Source organism: Convolutriloba macropyga, unplaced genomic scaffold (genome assembly GCF_964194025.1).
Source record: "Convolutriloba macropyga unplaced genomic scaffold, txConMacr16.3 SCAFFOLD_2057, whole genome shotgun sequence".
Lineage (NCBI taxonomy): Eukaryota > Metazoa > Xenacoelomorpha > Acoela > Convolutidae > Convolutriloba > Convolutriloba macropyga.
This window is the reverse complement of record NW_027449901.1, coordinates 14389-37572: the sequence shown is the minus strand read 5'-3', so window position 1 is coordinate 37572 and position 23184 is coordinate 14389. Positions and strand designations below refer to the sequence as shown.

The 23184-nt window shown below is 34.1% G+C and overlaps 1 protein-coding gene across 1 annotated transcript; it reads right to left on the bottom strand.

Moving 5' to 3' along the window:
• Positions 1 to 6: 6 nt before the first annotated feature.
• LOC142355407 (dynein intermediate chain 3, ciliary-like) lies at positions 7 to 21846 on the bottom strand (the record flags this gene model as incomplete). Its single annotated transcript, XM_075407597.1, has 6 exons — positions 7 to 553; positions 1519 to 1691; positions 7242 to 7466; positions 13533 to 13786; positions 14125 to 14422; positions 21666 to 21846. Coding segments are annotated over 6 exons (1359 nt in total), but the record flags the coding sequence as incomplete, so codon positions are not given.
• Between the last annotated feature and the right edge of the window lie 1338 nt (positions 21847 to 23184).

Here is a 23184-nt window from a genome sequence, read left to right as displayed (position 1 = left end):
CATTTCCTGCAGGTACTTCGCGTTTATCTCCTCAATTCTCGGGTTCCGCTTGCTAATGTGAACAAACTCTGTCTTTTGCGACGAAGTGTCATTTTTTGACACTGAAGGCCCGCCATCTTCTTTGTTTCGCTTCTTTTCAAGTTTTGCTTCTCTCTTCTTTGAATCGACCAATTTTTCACGTTTCAATTCACGTTCTATCATGCCGTGAAAAGCCGCGCGTTCAATTCGTTTTTCCGAGTGTAAACTCGTAGGTAGTAAAATCTCACGAACCGAGCCGCTTACGTCACCTATATAACACTTTTGACCATTATCTGTGGTTTTGATGCTACATAGAGTTTTCATTTGAGACATCGAAAACTAACACAGGATATTTATGGTTAAGAGTGAGATCATAACAGTTAAGTTTTCCATTTTCATCGATGGTAAAGAAGGCATTCATTTTGGTAGGCGACCAGCAACCTCCGGTCAAGTTAGCTTCACCCAGGGATAACTCCATAAGGCATCCCTCTCTCAAATCCTCGTGCCAGATCCGCGGAGCCCAGTCTCCCACTCCTATAAGGATATATGACAACTCAATGTTAACATAATACCCAATGTGCAAATATCTCTGCATCAATTCAAGCACCGTTTGAAAAACTTCCCAATTTCGCTCATTGTGGTTATTAGCTCGGTTCGACAATTCTTTGTAATGATACAAATGAAATGTCATGCCATCCATACTCCATACAAACAATAACTTATTTCATTGTATGAGTCTTGTATGAGACATAAGGAATCATATATGATCTTATTATGAAAACCATGAATTTTGTAAGATTGGCAAAGCGGGTGGGTGTTAATCTGACTACACAAATTATCATTTACTATCACATTTTAGGCGGGTCAGATATCAAAAGCAGTTCAATTTTTTGGTGAAGCTATCTCTCTACAGAATCAGTGTCACCAAAACCGAAGTGCCTTTTCAAAAATGAATTCAGTGAGTCGAAACCTAATACCCCTTCAAAAGACATGCATGATCTTCTCTTGCCAATTTTAAAATATTTCGCCATGAACATGAAACACCAAGACTTCCTGATCAATCTTGATAAGAATTTGGTAAGTATTTTAAAATATTCAATTTTTGCTGTTAAGCAATCGCCCAAGTTTAATTTTAAGTTAAACGAAAATGTAGCGAAAACTTATCTAAGATAAAATAGAGCAAATATGGAGAATAAATAAACACCGAACGGAGTTTACTCTTTTTTGACATCGTCGAGTTCGCTGAACTGATTATTAGCATAAAGTCAAAAGACTTTTTATGTTAAAAACCGAACCGACGAAAAAACACCAGTATCCGTCGTTTTTGGTTGTGGAAAACGACAGTGCCGTCTATTTCTGATGTTTGAAACCAAAAATGTCTCAAATGGGGCAGATGAATTAAAGGCAATCAATTTTGTACACAAAATATCATCCTAATTTTTACGAGCCTTGGCATTTTCCTCAGGTGTTCGCAGTGAGTAAATAGTTTAGATACTTTCCCAGAAACACTTTATTGTTGGCTCTGCTCCTTTCAACAAAGTAGACTGGACCGAGGCCTCCTTGGACGTAAAACTGGAATGCCTCGGCTGGAGTGCGCGTCTTCCGGTTGAACTGCATTATCTTGCCACAGTATGTACCAACCATGTACTTGATGGGAATCGTGGGTTCGTATTCTGTAACACGATTTGTTTCAAAATCTTTCAAGTAGCCTGACCAATGATTTACTCTGATTTTCAACGGGTTACAAGTTCTTGTTTAGACTCTGAGTTCTTGAAAGCTAAATGAATGCACAAAATGGTTGCAATGTGGTTTGCTCTTCGTATTTTTTTCGTTATTTTCGCTTATGTAACCTAGTAAAATTCTGCATATACGTAAATCTGCTTCTGCTTGAAAAATGTAATTAACAGTCATTCGAAGAACTAAAAGAAGCTGAAGAAGTCATCCGTTATCCAAAAATTGTTATTTTTTCCTATTTTTGGACTATTTCGGATTCTATCAATTAGTTACAAATAAACTTGGTTACGACTTGCTGGTTAGCAACTCAATTTAGTTTTATTTGTCTTTTTTTAATTATTGTCTTTTGATTTTCATGGTTTCCTGGTGACATTTTTTTTTATAGATTTCAGAATGAGGTCACACATAAAATTAGTTATTTTCTGTGGTTTTAATGATTGGTTGGACATTTGACTTCGAAATTTTCCACAAAATCGCTCCACTAAAAATGTTTTAACCCTTTTCTCCAGTAAGGTTCAGAAAAGTACTTCGTATGGGACAATTAACAACAATTCAGGGCATCAAATTCTCTTATGGCTATCTTATTTGAGTTATCTTATTTGAATTAATTTTGAAATGAATTAAAAAAGAAGTCACAATTTATGGTTTTTGGATAATGCTTTTAATATATCTTTGATATTAAAAGCGACAAAAAATATCCTGCCGTTGTCGCGGCTTGCCGTCTTAGTATGCTTTTCAAAATTTCGAATGAGATGTTGTAGTTTAATCTCAAGTGTTAACACAGCGAGCGCAGTGATAATTTTGTTAACTCAATTATATTTCCCCGATAGTTAAATACATATATCAAGGTTACGCGCTTTGATGCCATCTTCGGGGTATTTGCAGACCGCAATTAGTGTTTGAGTATTACGATATTAATAAAGTATCCGAGAAAAGGAAAACATTATAGAAGCATTTTAATTTTTTTTGTGATTTTTCAATGATTAACTGTACTTTTGCAAAAATGAGCTGTGCTATATCGGCAGTTCTTCGCAAATTTCAATTCATTACACCGCAGAGATATACCCCAAAATTTCCGCCATAGTAAAATTCGCTCAAAAATAGATACATAAAATGAACGAAATTAGGAGACAGTTTTTGCATCTTATTTTTCAGAAATAGGGCTTTCGCCGTTTTTGCTAAATAAAAGAACTTTAAAAATGTAAAATAGGTGAGGTTGTAGCACGTTTCCGCTCATCTTAGGTATCTGTTATTTGCATTAAAAGTATCTCTAGGCCTCAATTAAGCCTAATTAAAAGTGCGCATTTTGAGCATGCAAAAATGATTTAATACTTTTTAAAAAACACTTTATTAAAGATTTAATTGAAGCGTTTAAAGCTTTAAAGCTACTTAAACACAAACAACTTCGAAAACAAAATCAAAAAGCCGAGCCATCCATTTTTTTCCGAAAAATCTTTTGCTCAAAAAAGGCCTTGTATATCAATGTGGGACTAACCAATTTTGCCACGAAGGAATTATTTATGATTTTGGTTATATGAAATACCGGGCGAATAATCATTTTCAGAAAACAGTGGATAAGAGAAAAAAAGAAAAGGAAATAATTAAGAAAAAATTACTTTTTATCAAGATTAATCAATGGAATTCTTCCACTAATTTGATAATTTTGTGGTTTTTTGGCGTTCAGAGCCTAGTTTTTAACACCAGTAATCGTATCTAAATCCAAAAAGAACAATGTTATTTATAGCCGGTCCTGGAAAACAAGAGTTGTCTTTTGTGGTCAAAAATTCTTCCAGCAAAAAGGTCTTCTGATTTTACCAGTCTTCTGATTTTTGGATATGATTCGTTGTAACCAAGTGTATAGATTGTGTTGATCTGCTTAAACAGCTTAAAAAAATGGTTTTGAAAAATTTGTGAAAGTTTTTACTTTCTTTTGTTTTTGTCGGGAAAAATTCTTTCCCAAGTACGTTTGGCTGCCCGTAGCAAAATGTTTTGCTTCTGAGCCTTTTGTGTTGTTTTAGTGGTTTTGTAGGTCCATAGGTCCATTCTAACTTCCATTTCAATAACAGAATGCGGATAGTGTTTTTTTCTAGATTTTCATTTTAGAAAACATAGGTATACTGCGCTTTTATAAATTCTGACCCTTTTTTTGAAAATGTATCACTGATTTGATTTTTTTCGGCTCCCTGGTAGTCAGAAACTGGTATTTACCACTAGTAAATGTGAGTTGTGTTGAATTCTAAAAAGAACAACAGTTTTTACAATATTGTCTTCTGGAACTGGACGACAGGAGTTGTCTTTCGTGGTCAAAATTTTTTCTCTCGGAAACGTCTACTGAAATTACGAGCTTCAAAATCTCGTTCTTATCAACTTTTTAATGTGTTTGGACTTTGAATTGTTACTGCCAAGTGTAGGGATTGTGTTGATGAGCTCAAACAGCCAGAAATCTTGGTTTTGAAAAATTTGTGAAAGTTTTTTTTTTTCGGGAAAAATCTATCACATCAACTTTCGGCTGCCCGTAGCAAAATGTATTAGCTTCTGCCTGTTTTCTGTTTTTTGTAATGATTCTGCAGGTCCATTTTGATGACCATTTCATTAGTAAAACTTGGATTGTTTTTTTCTAGGTTTGGAAGTCAGAAGACATTGGTTTACACTGCCTCAAGAAATTCAGCCTCTTTTTTGAAAATATCTCACTTATTTGATTTATTTTTGGTTTTTTGGCAGTCAAAGCCTAGTTTTTACTACCAGTAATTGTATCTAAATCCAAAAAGAACAATACTTTTTTGATGGCCGGTCCTGGAAAACAAGAGTTGTCTTTCGTGGTCGAAAATTCTTCCCTCATAAAGGTGTTCTAATTTTACAAATCTTCTGATTTTTGGCTCTGCTTCATTGCTACCAAGTGTATGGATTGTGTTTATCTGCTTAAAGAGCTTGAAAAATTGGTTTTGAAAAGTTTGTGATTTTTTTTCGTGTTTTTGTCGGGAAAAATTCTTTCCCAAGTACGTTTGGCTGCTCGTAGCAAAATGTGTTAGCTTCTGGCCGTTTTGTGTTGCTTTAGTGGTTTTGTAGGTCTATTTTAATGACCACTTTCTTAATAATAGCCGAACAGTCTTTTTTCTAGTATAGGAAGTCAGAAGACGTTGCTATGCTCTGCCTCAAGAAAATCAGACTTTTTTTGAAAATATCTCACTTATTTGATTTTTTGGTTCTCTGGCTGTCAGAACCTAGTAAATATCACCATTAAATTTATTTGAATCTGAAAAGAACAACAGTTTCTACTATAGTGGTTTCTGGAAAAAAAGATTTGTCTTTAGTGGTCGTCTTCTAAATTTACAAGCTTCAGTTCTTTTACAAATTTTTCATAATTGTTGGCTATAATTCGTTACTACAAAGTATATGAAGTGTTTTGATGTGTCTAAACAGACAGAAATGTTGATTTTGAAAAAAATTTGAAGGTTTTTACTTTTTTCTTTTTTTTTCGGGAAAAATCTATCACATCTAATTTCGGCTGCCCGTAGCAAAATGTATTAGCTTCAGACCGTTTTCTGTTGTTTTAGTGGTTCTGTAGGTCCATTTTAATAACCATTTCCTTAGTAAAACTCGGAGTGTTTTACTAAGGAAATGGTTAATATTAACCTTTTCTAGGTTTGGAAGTCAGAAGACATTGGTATACTCTGCATCAAGAAATTCAGCCCCTTTTTTTGAAAATATCTCACTTATTTAATTTGTTTATGGTTTTCTGGCGCTCAGAACCTAGTAAAAACCACTAGTAGACGTATCTAAATCTAAGAAAAGCAACAGTTATTACTATAGCGGGTCTTGGAAAATAATAGTTGTGTTTCTTATTCAAAAATTCCTCCTTCGATAACGTCTTCTAATTTTACAAGATTCAAAATTTAGTTCTTTTTCAAGCTTTTCATGTTTGTAGGCTATAATTCGTTAATACCAGACAAATGGAGTGTTGTCAATTTTTTGATCTGGGGTACTCGGCAAAACAAACTAAAAAAACGATAAATATCGTCAAAAAAGAAAGAGGAGTTTTTTTTCAGATACAGTCAATTTTCTTTTTTTTTTCTGTTTTTAATTCACTGAACCATAAATCTAGTTTGCAAACTAATTAAAATGTTTATTCGAGCTTTGTTTAATCACTTTTTTGTATTTTTTTCGGTTGCTCAAAAAATTTTGATGGACTTTAAGAAATATTGAGGGATTTTCAGAAAAAAACTCATATTTCATTTTTTTTCTGTTTTCAGTTCACTCAACAGTAAAATTAGTTGAGTGAAGCAACATTTACAGTGTATTTGAGTGAAGCAACATTAACAACCAAAATAAATGTTCTTTCCCATGACAAGAGATATTACAGAATTAAAAAAAACGACCGTCCGGAAATTGCACTTATTCTTGAATTAATGATCAAAAATTCAAGTATAATTAAGACAATTATTTCATAATTCTCAATTCAACCCTTTGATGAGTGGTAATAAAATAGTAATAAGTACTTGTAGTAGTAATTAGTAAGAAAAAAGCTTTAATAATCACTTTTATGCTCAAACACTTGCGTTAAATTAGGCTTAATTGCGGATTATAGTGCGAAATCGAGTTACGTTCTGTGCGAAAAAGCGATACATAAAGGGAGCAGAGTCGTGATACAAAACGCGCGAAAAATAGGATACGCAGCTCGTACCTTTAATTCGCGGCTAAAATTTGGACATTTTTGCGAACACGGGTTGCGCAATTCCTTTTTTTGCTAAAGTAGCTATTTTCCGCAATATTGTTGCATTTTTATTGTATTAACATAGGAAAAACGAACACGAGATGCATAGATCGGGCACATTTGCCCGTGACGATTTGAGTATACCTTCGCGGTAATTTTTGAATTTTTAACTAATTTTATGATCAAGAGCTCCCCAGCATGTGATGGCAATAGATGGACTAATAACAAAAAATTAACAGCAAATGAAAGCAATTATTATGAAGATAAAAATATGAGCTAAGGGAATCAAGTATTTGAATAATTAAAAACATTTCTTATTTTTTTCTCATTCAGATCCAGCAACGATCAAGTTAACATCTACAAACACAATTTGTGGTTTTGGACAGATCTTGAGCATTAAAAATTAGTAATCTCTCTGTTTAGAAAATCTCTGCCCGGTGGGATAGGTAAGGACCCAGAGGTTTATTTGCTTATCAATGTTTGCGATAAAATGTAATGGCGCTCTATGTGACTCTTAGGCTGCAGAGGTGTAAAACTTAGAATATTCCCAGGTTGAGGTGCGTGTGTGCGTTCATGAGCAGACAACTAAAAAACACCACAGGATGTGAAGTTAGTTTTATTACACGTAAGAACTCCTAAGTCGAATTCTGCCTTAAGCCTGATCTCTAGCGAGCCTTTAGTTAAAATAAACATTTTTTCAAAAAAATGACAACCATTTTTTTCACAAAACCTGACAAAGACAGACACCTCAATCTGGGTGGCCATTTAAAAACTGTACCGAGACAAGAGACGACTAGAGCATTTTGAGGCTCATTTCTTCGAGTGGGATCACAGTATGCGAAGTCAGTGGGCTGTGCCATGTTGCGAATGTCCCACCACTTCACACAGCCATCTTCGCCAGCAGAAAAGAGTTCAGAGTGTGTTTTGCTGTTGATCCAGGAGGCACGTGTCACGAAGTCTTTATGACTCACAGACACGTCAGTTGTGCAAATGCAGTCGGGACCTGCAACAAAACCACAAGCATTTTGTATATCGTCAAACCATAGTCCAGAGCTTGACTTTTCCCTGTGTCAATGTGTCAACGCTAAAAATCGCTAGAAAAAGTAAGAATGGCTTTGAATGTGGTAATTGGCTGCAAAAAGTCAAAATGATTTTTAGCAATATTTTTTTTCTGCGCCCAAGCTAATGCTGTAAATTTTTAAAAGCACCGACACTAGTTGAGGGTGCCGACCAGATTAAAAGACCAATAAGTCGAGGTGGGGTTAATTTTTCTACCTTAATTACATGGTCAAGCACACTAGTAAAGTGGACCCATAGGTCAACCAACGGTTTTTTCATACCTTTATTACGGCCGTCCAACGGTTTTTTCATACCTAACATAGGTCGACCACAGTCTTTCCATACGATGTGACGGGGTCGATCACAATTTTTTTGGGCATTTCTCAATTTTTTTCAATTGATGATAAATAGGCAAAAGTCAAACTTCTGCCAAGAAAAGAAGACGCCTTTGAAAAGTTAAGCCTCGCAAAATTACAAAAAGCAATCCAACATAGGAAAAATAGTTGACAGATTGTCGAAAGTTCTAAAATTTTAACAACATTGCAGACAATATGTCCAGCTTCGTTGACCAACTTTCACCAGCTAGTATAAGTTTTTGCCCGTATAAGTTTCTGCTAACCAAATCAAATTATGAAAGTGCAGGTGAAAATTTTCAAGTCATGCATAACACAAAAATTTCGAAAAAATGTACAATTTTGTTGAAAATAATTTTCGTAAACGACTATATTATATGCAAACGCGAATAATTAATAATGATTATAACGCTGATTTTTACATACTTTTGTTCCGATCCGGGCAGCCAATGGTCTTTTGATATCCTAATTGCTGTCGACCCAGAGTTTTCTCTCACCCAAACGATGTCGACCCGAAGCCTTTTCACAGGCATCATGGTTGACCCAAAATCTTTTCAAATATCTCTATTACCAAATCAGAAGAGCATTTCTTAGGATTCCGGGCTGCGATAAACTTTAACTTTGATTGCCCAAAGATAAAGCGTCCTCGACACCAAAAAAAAACATAACAAAAATAATCTTTAACGCAAAATGACACAAGGTCATCACCTAAGGATACTAATACTAATGCCTTCCGAGGAGAATACACGCAAGTAGCCTCAACGTGGACACTCGAAGTGAAAAATTTCAGTTGACCCATGATCGAGCACGACACTTATCAGTGGACCCAGGGTCGAACATGATATATATCGCTTGACCTATGGTCAATCCGGCCAATTTTGGGTCAACCAAATGATTTGTTGGACAATTCTAACCAATATATTTGCGACCCATAGTCGAGACCGACCCTCAAGGCCGACTCAAACTCTTTTTCATAACCAATATCGGGAGCAATTTGAGCGCCTGGGGTCATTTGAGCGCCTGGGGTCACTAAGCTGGGGGCCCGAAACAGAATAAATCCCAAAAAAAGTTTAAAATAAATATCATTGTCATGCAATGAAAGATGCGATGACGTAAGTTAGGACTGGAGGCATACAAATTGCGACCATTTTACAATCAAATACACTGAATCTAAAACCCGAAAATTTCAAAGCTAACCAGCGTATCAATTGACAATTAGGAACCAAACAGACATCTTTTAAAAACATTTTTTTTATGTTGAGAGAACAAACATGAAAAATATCAATTTGATTGTTGATAATTTTGTTGTACAACTAAAGAAAACCATTAATGCGTACAAAAACAAGAACAACTAAATTTCCCGTTAATACAGATTTTGCTTGACATATAGGGAGCAAGCAAATACCAAAACAAAATGTCAAAAAATAGCCAAACAACTACAGAAATCTAAAGAATTTGTGTTTTTATCAAGAAGTTGAGGTATTTTTGTAAACAAAATGTTCTCAAAAAGTTTTCTTGAATTAAAATTTATTCTAATAATATAAGAAGCCTGGTGGGCTCAAAAAAATGCAAAATCGACAAGAAGTTGTTTAAATATAAAATACTAATTTCTTTTTTTTTCTAATAAGAATAATATCGTCCAAACTGACGTCTCAGTGCTAAACACTGCTAAATTTTCCTTGGCATTGAAGAGAACTCACTACACAAGTAAAAGTACAAAAAACTTACAAAACGTCTTCAAAATTTTAAAAAGACGCCGGAAATTTTACCAAAACCACAAAGTTTTTTAAATTCAGTCTCTAAAATTGTTATCTTATTGAGGAAAACTATCCTTTAAGCCATCACGCTTTAAAGAATATTCATTAGCCCCTAAATTAAACAAAGTACTTGATAGTGGACAACTTTTTTCGTTTTAAAATTTTAATTTTTTTCTTTTCAATTGAATTCGTTATAAACATGCTCTCAACATCTCACTGAGTATCGTCAAAATGACTTCAGTTTTTGATGAGATCGTTATCTTGTCTGCTCAGGGGCCAAGTTAAAATATTCTTCTACAGCCTCTTATTATAACATACCCAAATGTCAGAGAAACATTAAACAATGGTTTACCATTTTGACGGAAACATTTGCGTCTCCAATTGGGGAGATATATGACCAGTGAACGTTGTTCTACCACATAAAAGTTTTGTTTCGTGAAATAAGAATAAATTTTACAGTACAACCATACAGCGCGATTTAAAGGTGCGCTTCTTTTTCAGAGTTTACCATTTTTCTTTTCCTCGCTGGTCAAGGTTGTAGATTTTTACAATCGAAAGGGTTCCAATTTTATAGGAAAGTGTTTATTTTTTCAAAAAAAAATTTTATTCACGTTTTCTTTTTTTTTCTTTTCATTACGAACTTGTCACTTTTCTAGTCAAAGTTCCATAAGTGACATACTTTAACGATCAATTGAAGCAAAATTAACAAATATTTTGCTGAGAGTGACCAGCTCATGGCTTTATGGCTTCAACTTTGTGTTTTCGTGAAATTTTGATACATTTTCAAGCTTTGCCTCAGTTTGTCGATTTTTTGTTGTCTTAAGACATAGTCTTATTAAGCAAAATTCCAATTGATTTCCTAAAGAAGAATTCGTTAACCTATCTAATGCCTTGAATTGATATATGATGGCTATGTGACAATAAAAAAATCTTCAAAGAAAACCGTAACTCTGAATGTTACCCAGTTTTAGTATCTCCCATTTTTGCTCTTGTGAGCACAATATTATTCTGTTAACTGCTTCTATTTTTCGTTCTTGGTTTTATCACATTGATACTACCGTTAAATAAAAACAACCGCAAAATTTGATATTTTTCATATTTGCGGTTTCTAAGGACCCGCTAAATTATTACAATGCGAAACTATCACGGAGCATTGGAATGAAGATCAATTGAACATATTTGTAAATTTTTAACTGATTAGCTTCTGGTTTATTGGCGACACTTTCTTCACAACTTTTTATACCTGATTTTTAACTGTATTTTTTTTAAAAAAATATTTTTTGTTTTAAAACACTATCTGATCAATTAGCCGAACTCATTAGCCTCCAATTAGGGTTACATGATTCTTTTGAAAACCAAGTTTTGTTTGACAGCTAAGAGCTTTAGCGTCCTTATTAAAATAGGTTTTCATTTAAAGTTTACGATATTTGGATATTTGGTTATATTTGAGATTTCTTCGCATTATCCCAATTATGATAAGTCCCTTTGAGGAGAGACCCATTTCAAAAACAAAACTCAGTAAATGTTTGCTTTCAATGACTCCGTCACTTTCTTGCACTTTTCCACTAAATTTCTGCTTTTTGATTCCTTGTTATTCTTTTTGCACGAGTTAGAATCATTGGACGCTGAGCATTTTCAAAAAAATTTTGTTAGTTGTCAATGTTTGTTAATTATTTTGTTGTGATTTCAGATTTTTCTTTCACAACCAGCTCCCAATGATAGTCGAACGAGGCCCAATTGAACATTATCAATCGCTCTGTTATTTAAAAACAGGAAAAAACATAAATAATAACTGATTTAAGCTAATAGCTATTGATTTTAATATCTTCAAAACATTGAATTTTCGTTTTTTTGTACACTGCTTAGTTTTTCTGTGTTTGTTGTCTTTTGTATGTAGCATTGTAACTTAGTGTCGCATATGACAACTCCCATTGGCTTCCTAAGGAGTTTTATTTGAATCTATTTAGTTTCTTTATTTAAAAGCTAATGATTTTTATGACTTATCAAATCATTTGTTTTCAAAATATGCAATGGATTGTTAAACTTCGATCCCATTGTTTGTCGATTTGTTGCCCAGTCTGAGTAAAGACTGGTCACCTAAGCTTTTTAGTGAACGACTAGTGAATTTCTGCAGTTTATGTTAGCAGGTTGAGAAGCAACAACTTAATGTAAACTGTGCATAATTTAAGCTTGACAAGAAGCTCTACTTGTTTAACGTATACTTGGCTAGAGAAAACAAGGACTAGTGAGCAAGAAAGAACATGATAGAGAAGGTTTTTATAGATGCTGAAGGTCGAGAGCTTAAGACCAGTTGTTGTAATGGTTAGGGCACTAAGCTTATAAGTAAGAGATGCTGGACCAAATCCAGTCGTAATCAATTTGAATGTAGTTACCCCTTTTTAGACCCCTGACATCGCATTTTATCTGAAGGTATTTTGCGTTGTTTTTAAAGACCTTTTTTGATTTTTGTTCTAATTAATGATTTTTGTTCCTTTGTTTTTGGTTGTTTGAGTGGTTACGTGACCTTTTATTGCCAGTTCCCATCGATACTCTAATGGGGCATGGCAATATTTTTTCGTTTACTAGCTGGAACTTTATAAGTATTTTTTGATCAAACACTTATTATCGTCAAACAGTATGCGAATTTTGGAAGTTTCCTATCGCTGCGTTTTTAGAAAATTAAGTGCAAAACGTGTATGAGCGTGATCAGAACATTATAGGCGAACGCATTTTACAAAGCCTCCTTGTATTCTGAGATCTAAAATGCAGCAAGGCTGCAAAAATCAGGAATCAGATTCTATGCTTGTAGGCCATAGACGGTGCCTTCGCCTAGAAATTTTTTCTTGTCGTCAGGGCACCTGGCCATGAAAGATTTCACCCGTTGAGTAAATGTCATTTTAGAAATTGTTGGTTAATGATAATTTTTGATATCTTAGTCGCAGTCCTCAACGGGTGTTGAGGGATAGTTCAATTAATTGAAGTTGAATTTGAACTCGAACTTAATAAATTAATATAATTTTGCTTCCTTTGTAGTTCATGTCTATACAAAATTTCGGGAAAAAACAAACCTTTGCATCAGCAAAATTTTTTTGTATGAGCGGCGTAAAGCAAAATTACGCTTGGGAACTCGTAGTGGACTCTTTGTTCTTTTTTTCAAACGATTGTCTGGTTGAAATCAAATAATTAAAAATCATAAAAAATCTTGTTTTTCAAATCAAAACAGTTAATTCTTGAGAAAGTGGGATGAATCTGGGCTCCGTAGATTTCATGGTTAATGAAGTGAGAGGACGTGAATCCCTATCTGCTGATAGATTGATGGATGATCAATACGATTAATAGGCCCCACCGATTATATTTAAATTCTAATGTACCGTCGTTTTTGAGTTAAATAGCAGCGGAGATCACTATTCAAATCAGTTTCATTTTCTGTAGTTTAGAATCCATGATAACATCCCATTTCAATGCCTTGACAAAGCCCATCTTATTTTCAAAAATGCAACAAGTATGGCTTCGAGGGAAAAGATGGGTCAAGACAATTATACTATAATTAGGTCAAAGATCAGGCTCATAATTATTTTTGTAGAAAATCATAACTTGGCCCTCATCGGCATCCTTGCTTGGAGCTCGACTTACGAAAAGACTGTCCTCGGCCGTTAACAGGTGTGAGACAAATATTCGACAAATACTGCCTATGAAAGGAATTGAGGAATTTGGCTCGACTCAAAACTTTGTTCTCAACGTTGCTCGGACGAACATGACCGTCCTCGACTTAGGCAAGAGAATAAGAGTTGTCCTCAACTTAACCTCAGCGATAATAAATGCCGAAATCAACTTTGGCCCGACGTTCTCTTATAAGAGCACGTAAACGACTCTGCTAAAAGAAGAAAAAAGTCGGCTCGCCTTTTCTTAAGTCGTAGCAGCCGACAGTTCCATTTCGAAATCCAGAACATAAGAGAGAGTTCTCTCTGGAGTGGAAGTCCACACTCACAGCTGGCGAATAGCAATTCAGTGTCTGTTCAGGACTACTCGATGACGTCATATTCCAAATGAGACTGTCGTGAGATTTGATTGGCTGTTGATAGTAATAGGGTCCATAAGCTACAGCAAATCGCTCCTGTTGTTGTTGCTTCTGGATTGAAATGTCGAGGGCGGGCCTAAAAAGAATCAGGTCATAAAAGAATATTTATCTTTCAAGAATCTTAAAGCTGGGACAGGATACTTAATAGGTCTTGTTATTATATGTGTCTGTTCAGTGTTTTTTTTTCATTTACGAAGCGGTTTGAACAAAATGGCTTTCGAAAATTCATAAGATTAGGTTGACCCAACATTTTACCTGTAATGTATTTAATTTGCGAGTACTGATTCAGAAACCTCTCATGTTATATAAGTCACAATTGACTCTTATATCCTCTGATTCTGATTCTGGTCAGAAACTTTTCTTATTCAAACTCAGACTGATTCAGACTCTAAAATAATCCTGGCTCTGATATACCTGTCATGTTGATCCTTGAACTCACTCTTCACTTTTAGCATCCGATCCCCTCCCCCTTTCCCTCCAGCCTCCCCTGATGGGACATCCTCTCCACCCAGACCCTCGCACCCCTCGAAGTACTCCTCATAGATGTCGATGGCACTGTTCTGTAGGATGGTAGTCTCCATTGTGTCGCAAAGACCCAGTATTGTCTGCGTGTATCCCTCCTCCTTCTCTGACTTCTTACAGTACCTCTGTTTCTGTTCATCGTCTGTGACGTCTATCTCTTTCGGCCAGCCGCCCTCGTAGTGTAACATACCTATGATAACGCAATTTAAACATTTTGAAACTGAACGAACGAAAATGTCTTTTGCGTGTTTATAATTTGACTTTTGTGCGTTAATTGTCACAAAAGTCAAGACCATGCAATTTGATGACCATGCAATTTTGAAGACCATGCCACACGTTTGCAGAACATGCAATTTTGAAGCCAGGATCAACATTCATTTTGGCCTACGCATATTTCCTTTCTAGAAACTCATCTTCAAACTCAGTTGAAACGCATTTTGAAAATCGGTTTGGTTATAGAAATAATTGCGTAACTGACGGTAAATTACATTATCATTTTATTTCCGGGGTGTATGTAAGATGTGCGTTGATTGCATTGAATTTGCATAAGAATTTGAGGTGAAAGGGATCAATGCGCTGAAGGCAACAAAAATGCATCGCTCAACTTAGCGCAAAGCTTTTTACGAAAAGACAAAACTTGCAAAATTTGCTATAAGTTTATGCAACATTGGCTTTCAAAGCGGTAAATGCAAATTAAATTCACCGCTTTAACCACATCTTTAACAAAAACTAACAAGTCACCCCTAAATTTATCGCAATTTGGAATAATTTGCACGTAATACAGCGAATGCAATGTTTTCTCACTTGTAGCGAATTCAACGTGATTCACGGTTAAAGAATAAGAAAAAAGAAGCGTAAACTGAAGTTTTAAGGAAACAGATTAATGCATTGCTCATCAACAAATGGCATTATCTATTTCCAGACATTTTTTTCCGGTTGTGTTTTTCCAGTTAGTTTGATGTTTACATTGAAACGCATTTTTGTGTTTTTCTTGACTACGATGAGCATCTTGTTCTAGTAAAAATAATTCGTTTTTATTGTAAATTATATTTGTTAGAATTCAGTTCAATCTTTTTCCGCCTTAGTTGTTTCTTTTTTGCCGCTTCTCTTTTTACTTCATTATGTACCCAGATTTTGATATCGGCGCTTTTCAATTTTTCATTTGAAAATTTTGTCCAAAGTCATCACGAGATTTTCCTGTGAACAATAGAGCTGTTTGTCAACTATTATTTTTTTGGCGAATAGTTCCTTTTAGCTTCTCCTTCAAAAACATATGTGCCTCTTTGGGCATATTGTTTTCATTAATGACTTTCAGTTTCTCGATAATTTACTCGGAATAAGAATAGTTTCCGTAGAAGTTGCTTTAACTGTTGCAAGTACATTATGATGGTACGTAATATCAGACTTATTTGTTGATATTTCAAATAGACAATTAGAAAAAAAAACGTCTAGGTACGTTTTCGTGGGAGCAGATTCCCTAGTCGGCAACAAAATTTTTGAATTATCCAGATTGATCGCGTTCAAAATCAGTCTCTTTTGATTGGTTTCTTTTTGAAGTAGATCAAAGTAAAGTCACTGCAAAACAATTTGTAGGGTTTCAGGTGAAACAAGCATTTAATCGAGATACTGTTCTAGTATGTCAAAAGATTTAGCGTTTGAAACAATGTATACAAAAGATATCAGTAATTTAGTTGTGTTCATTCGTACCGCAACACAAGAAATCTGTAGATTGTTTGTGGTTAGCCTATACCTACTAAGAAGTGAATTGTTTTCAACTAAAATAAGTAATCATTTGTAAAATGCGGATCTGTAAACAATTTATTATCATAAATTAATTGACTTGAAAAATTGGGAAAACCGGTTTTTCGAGATGTGAGTCTTTGTGTTGTACAGTATAGGTGGCTGTGAGCTGGATCCTGCGCTAATGTGATATTTGTATTACTTTTTTGTGTTTTACTGATAACAAACAGACAATAAAGGATCAAAATTGCGAATTGAAGAGTGTTTTTTTTTAATTTTGGAAAACAATTGCTTTCAAAGTCATGATAGGCATCAGCTATCTACTATCATCAGAAAATTGCTTCATCTATTCTTCCATTAAAAACCATTGGATCTGGGTCATTGTACAGGAAATTGCAAGCGACTAAAAAGACAAAATGAAAAGGACAGTTCAAATGACAGTTAAAAAATTCAATTAAATTCTTCGAGAAAGTAGTTTAAAAGCAGTTAAAACCATAACCTTTACCTTTAGAAATTTTAATATTATAAATTTCGCCTTATTATGGAAGGCCAATGATGTGATATTTGAAACTTCAATATCGTGATAATGTGAAAAAACTAAAAACTGTGAAAAATGCGCAATTACCTAAAAACCAAAGAAAAGTTAAAATCTAGTAGTATCAAAGCCAGAAAACCATAACTCAAGGCGTAAAAATGCAAAAGTAGTTAAGTTGCAAATCAGTAAAATGAAGAATTATTTTTTTGCTGAAACTAAGCGACAAGTTGACTAAATTAAGAAAAAAACTAGGCAAAATTTAAAAAACCATTATTTATTTAAAGGTCAAATATTTTGAAATTTCAAAACGACCATATGTTTTCAGGTAAAAAACAGGATGCATTAATTTGGAGCTAGTTAAGAAGGCAATTCTTCCTATCACTACTGAGTTTTGATTTGTAATGCTCTGTTCTTTTATTAATATAAAAAAGATCGAATAATTTAGTTTAAAAAAGGCCGACTGATTACAATCCGAAATATTTTTGGATTGTAAGTCCACGAGTGGTCCAAAACTATCCCTGATAATGTTGTTCGTCTATTAGGAACACTTATTTTTATTCAAATTTTACAGATATAGATACTTTGTTAGTTAACAAATCAAAAACAAATGCTGCGTTTTTGATAATCAACGAGTAAAGTTAGCAAAAAAAAAACATTAAAGTTTGTAACTACAGAGCACTATCAACGAAAGTTGAAGTAAAAATAGCCCTCTTTTGAGTCTACAAAGGTTGTGCTAGTGGTGTATGGGTTTGTAATTCCAGCAAATTTAATCAAAGTGGACTAAAGAAACTTATTTCGTGCTGTTTTTGATGAAAATGTCTGAATTTTGAAATATTTCGTCAGAATTTTTCACAAAAAAAATAAATATAAATAATTGACAAAATTTTATAATATTTAAAAATAAAATAAACAACATTTTCTTACAAAAATATAACAAATTTTAGCAAAATTGACGATATTTTAGTCAAAAAATCCGGAAAAGTGAATCAAATCAACAGAATTCACTCTATTTTCTCAAAAGTTTAAACTTCGATAATTCCCTGTAAAAAATAAAAAAATAAAAAAATTTTTATTTCCATATTCTACGCTGGACGAGCTGTCTAATGATACCAGTCTCAACTCTGTACGATGAATATATCGATCGGTCAAAATTGACTGAACAAAAAAACCATTTGAATATATAGTTCCTCCACCCCTCAAGAGGGGTAGGAACAATCATCACTTTCCGGGATGTATGTATGATATGCGCTGATTGCAGTGAATTTGCACATAAGAGTTTGCGGTGAAAGGGATCAATGCGCTGAAGGCAACAAAAATGCACCGCTCAACTTAGCTCAAAGTTTTTTACGAAAAGACGAAACTTGCAAAATTTGTTATAAGTTTATGCAAAGTTGGCTTTCAAAGTGGTAAATGCAAAACAATTTCACCGCTTTGACCTCATCTCTAACAAAAAAAACAAGTCACCCCTAAATTTATGGCAATTTGGCAATATTTTGCACGTAATGCAGCGGATGCAATGTTTTCCCACTTGTAGCGAATTTAACGTAATTCGCGGTTAAAGAAGAAGAAAAAAGAAGCATAAATTGAAGTTTTTAAGAAACAAATTAATTCATTGCTCATCAACAAATGGCATTATCTTTTTCCAGACATTTAACTCCGGTTGTGTTTTTCCAGTTAGTTTTATGTATGCATTTAAATGAATTTTTTTGTTTTTCTTGACTACGATGAGCATCTTGTTCTAGTAAAATATAATTCGTTTTTATTTTAAGTTTGATTGCTGGAATTCAGTTCAATCTTTTTCCGCCTAAGTTGTTTCTTTTTTGCCGCTTCTCTTTTTACTTCATCATGTACCCAGCTTTTGGTATCGGCGCTTTTCACTTTTTCATATAAAAAACTTTGTCCAAAGTCATCACGAGATTTTCTTGTGAACAATAGAGCTGTTTGTCAACTATTATTTTTTCGGCGAATATTTTTTTTAGCTTCTCCTTCAAAAACATATGTGCCTCTTTGAGCATATTTTTTTCATTAATGACTTCCAGTTTCTCGATAATTTACTCGGAATAAGAATAGTTTCCGCAGAAGTTGCGTTAACTGTTGCAAGTACAGTATGATGGTACGTAGCATCAGAATTATTTGTTGATATTACAAATAGACAATTAGAAAAAAAACCGTCTACGCATGTTTTCGTGGGAGCAGAGTCCCTAGTCGGCAACAAAATTGTTGAATTATCCAGATTAATCCCGTTCAAAATTAGTCTCTATTGATTGGTTTCTTTTGAAGTAGATCAACGTAAAGTCTCCGCAAACAATTTGTAGAGTTTCAGCCGAAACAAGCATTTAATCGAGATACTGTTCTAGTATCTCAAAAGTTTTAAAAGTTGTAGCGTTTGAAGCAATGTATACAAAAGATATCAGTAATTTAGTTGTATTCATTCGTACAGCAACACAAGAAATCTGTAGATTGTTTGTGGTTAGCCTATACCTACTAAGAAGTGAATTGTTTTTAACTATATACCCGGTTGACCACCATAAATAAAACTTACTAATCATACAAAGCCATGTATGGTTTTTATGGAAACTTGCTAACCATACAACGGTCATAGAAAGTTTTGGGTTTTCTTGGAAGTCAGTCGAAAAAAAAGAATCATCGTCTGAAAACATCATTTCTGTAATTAGAATGTCGAAATACGGAACTTGTTTTTTATTGTAAAATACTTACCATAAAAAGCCGTAAAAGAAAAGGTTTATATCCCGTTTTATGGTATCAACGTTTCCATAAATAACCGGCCTGGTCAGAATTACACAATATTCCGTCGATTAGGGTGCCTACATACAAAGAACCATGTTCAGACGCGTAACAACAAAAGATGCAAAAAAATTTTTATGGTAGCTTACTTACCATAAAACGCTATAAAAGAAAAGTTTTATGGTCCGTTGTATGGTATCAAAGTTTCCATAAATTACGACTTGATCAGAATCAGTCTTGAAATAGAAAAATTAGTCTTTATGATCGCTGCTCTCTGTTGTTCTTCTGAATCAGTCTAGCGAAACAGTTATTAGAGCAACAACACGCTTTTTTTTATCGTTGCACAAATTGTGAAGCAAAATTGATGGCTTTTTAATGTGCTGGTTTTTTATGGTAGCAAATTGTATTTTTTAACTATTTTTGAATGCACTGAAGCTATGTGTGTCATTGTTTAACAATGTTTCATCAAAATTTTGATTTTCTTGAAAACTTGGTTGTATGTTGATGTTATTTTTTCAACCAAAACATACAAAAAATCTTGGTCTCTATGGCGAGGTGGGAGTTTATCAGTTAACCGATGATTTCAAACAAAAATTGCGACCATTGAATGAAATTAAATTCTTCAAAGCAAATGAAATTAAAGTTGGGTTGCTCTATGTGGGTCCCATTGATTTGCGTGGCTGGATATCTCCAGCTTTGTATGAACGACTTCATCTCTTGAGCTAATTTAAAAGGTTGCTTCTCTCTTCTATTATCTTTTTCAATGAAGCCGATAAGTTGATAAAAAAGTTTCTGCACCAAATCGAAGAAATTCATGGCCCCGATGTTTTTTCACCAAACGTTCACTCCCTGAATCATCTTTCTTGACAAATCAAAAATTATGGACCTCTATGGTGCACATCAGCGATAATGTTTGAGTCGGCAAGCTACCTTTTGAAAACAAAGTTCACTGGAACCGTCAACCATTTGCGTTTGATCGTAGAAAGGTATAACAGAAACAAAAAGATCAGTCGAGAAATGCCTGCAAACAATGCATTACTTGGTTCCTGTCAAAAATTTCGAAGGAAAAGAAAAACGATGCAACCAAATTTACGCGTTTCTACGGTTTTGTCCACTTGTAAAATGGAAAAAAAATTTTTTGACAATTTACGGGTCAAGAATTTTAAAATTCATTCATTCCAGAAAAACGAGCACAATGCATGCATTTCATTTATACGAGATGGCACTGCAGTTTACAGCCTTGTTGAACAACTTTATTCAACCAGAGATATCAATTACGTGATCGTTTCTACTTTTAAAGTTCTGAAGACATAAAAACCTGAAGACGTCAGTCTGAACATTTTCTCCTATATTGAAGTCGAATTGTCTGAAATACAATCTGAATGAAAAAATTATCAAAATTTTGAAAACTCAAAGACATTCCTCACCCCATTGCTAGACGTGTTTGAACATGATTGATCATTTTCGAGATTAATTCCTACGAAAGTTTATTTGTTTTCCGAACTTTTTTATTGTGTAGTTTTTCCAGATAATAAAGTTTGCGTCTCAGATATTTTTGTTCGCCTATTGAGAAGACAAATGGGTAGATTTAAATTAGAAAAAAAACAGTCTTGCATTAATATTGTCTTTTGGTTTGCTCCAAACGAAAGCTGTACGTTTTTTCATTTTAGAACTAAGCTTTAGATCAAAGCCACACGTCAACTCTAAGTTATTAGGTAATGGTAGATTATCAACCATAGAAGGTTCCATAATGGTAAACTTCCAAACTATAGAAAATTCTATAATGGTAAACTTACAAACCATAGAAGGTTCCACAATGGTAAACTTACAAACCATAGAAAGTTCCATAATGGTAATTTTACAAACCATAGAAAGTTGCATAATGGTAACTTACCAACCATAAAAAGTTCCTTAATGGTAACTTGACAACCAGAGAGTTCCATAATGATATATTGCCAACCATAACACGACCATCATTCTTTTAATGGAAACTTACAAACCATAAAATGGACCATTATGGAAAATTACAAACCATAGCAAGTTCATAGAAAGAAGTTTTTTATGGAACTTTATGGGACTATTATGGAACTTTTTACGTTTGGTAAGTTTGGTCAATCCGGGTAAGTAATCATTTGTAAAATGCGGATCCGTAAACAATTTATAATCATAAATTAATTGACTTGAAAAATTGGGACACCCGGTTTTTCGAGCTGTGAGTCTTTGTGTTGTACAGTATAGGTGGCTGTGAGCTGGTTCCCGCGCCGATGTAATATTTATGTTAGTTTTTTGTGTTTCATTTTTATGTATGCTATTAGCTAAGTTTCAATTTTATATTTTATATATGTTTTTAATGTATATTTTACTTTTTGGATATGATTTTAACCTTAGTTGATTAAAAAAGTGGTTCGGAAACCTTTTTGAAGCAACGGTGGATTTGCAGTCTGCATTTCGACATCCTTCACGTCCTTTAGTGCCATCACGCCAATGTCCACAAACAGAGCAACCTCCTGCTCCGTAGCCTCCCCGGACACCTCCTCCCCTGACTCATCATCTTCCCCTCCTCCGCCCCCGCGAACGCCTTGTGCTCGCTCTGCCTGAAAAAATATTATCAGCCAATGGAATAATTGTTCCCATATATGATGCAATGAACTGCACGTTTAGCTGGTCCCAGATCTATAAATTTCACATATAAAAATTTGTGGGTGATATATTTAGAAAGTCTGTCAATTGGAGCGTTTTGGTTTTGTTTTTTTGGGGGAAGAAATGTGTGCTATGTAAGTCTGTCTTCTGTGCAATGTATGTCTGTATTTAAATGAAGGGGACGTTTTCGCCTACCCAAATTTACTGTTTTGCTAAAAATATCCATTTTTTTCTAATCTATTGACACACTGTTCTTTTCAATAACGGGAAACTGAGATCTTCGCAAAAAAATATTTCAATTCATTTTGGAATGTTTTCCTTCATACCATTCTTTTTAAAAGTTACTTTTCAAAATCTTTCTCAAGATGAGCTGATTGTCTGCTAGAAGTTTTCCTACTTTGCTTAGTAGTTGTTCATTTTAACACCTGTGTTTAACACCTGTGTAATTTAGTCGAAACAGGATCAAGAATCCATTTTTTTTTGTGAAACCCTTTTTCGAATTATTAGGTTGCTTAACGCCTGCGCATCAACCGTTTTCAGGTTAGGTTGAAATGGAAGATTTTAACCATTCAAGTCTGTTAAATTACGATGTTTTGAAGTTGCTGAACTTCTTTTGTCTCAAATTAAGTTTCTGCTGTCACATTTTTTAGTTATGATTTAAATATTACATCTACTAACATCAAAATATTTTTGTACAATAATTAAAAGCTCATTATAAATGAAAACTTGTGATATGAATCAGGGTTTTTGGTTTCTCCTTACCTTTTGGCACTACCTTCAATTTTTATGTAAATCTAAATATTCAAACTTATTTAAAGCTTCACTTTGGGATTATATGCAAAAAAAAAAGATTTCTTCGATTAAAGTTTGGACAGACTGCAGCACCACTACGACTTCAATCGCGACGCAGTTTTGCGAGATAGTAAGAAAAACGAGAAATGTATTTACAATTGAATGGAAAAAAAATTGATTTATCCAAAAATCAAATCCTCGCCAAAACTGAAAAGTATGAGAAAATTGAATAGTTGAAAGTATCTTGTCCGTTTCTGCCCAACCCCTAGCTTAGTGAAAACATATTATTTGCGCCCCAAACGCACGTACTATATTTTACATAATGATTTACTATGCATTGGCACCCGCTCTGTAAGTGGGGGCACATAAAATACGGGGGCCAAAAACAGAAATGATCCACTTGAAAGATTAGCATATGGCTGTCGAAAATATTTAGAGACACTAAGCAGTCAATGTTCAGTCTTTGTCATTTTAGCGCTTGATGCTGAATGTTGACCTCC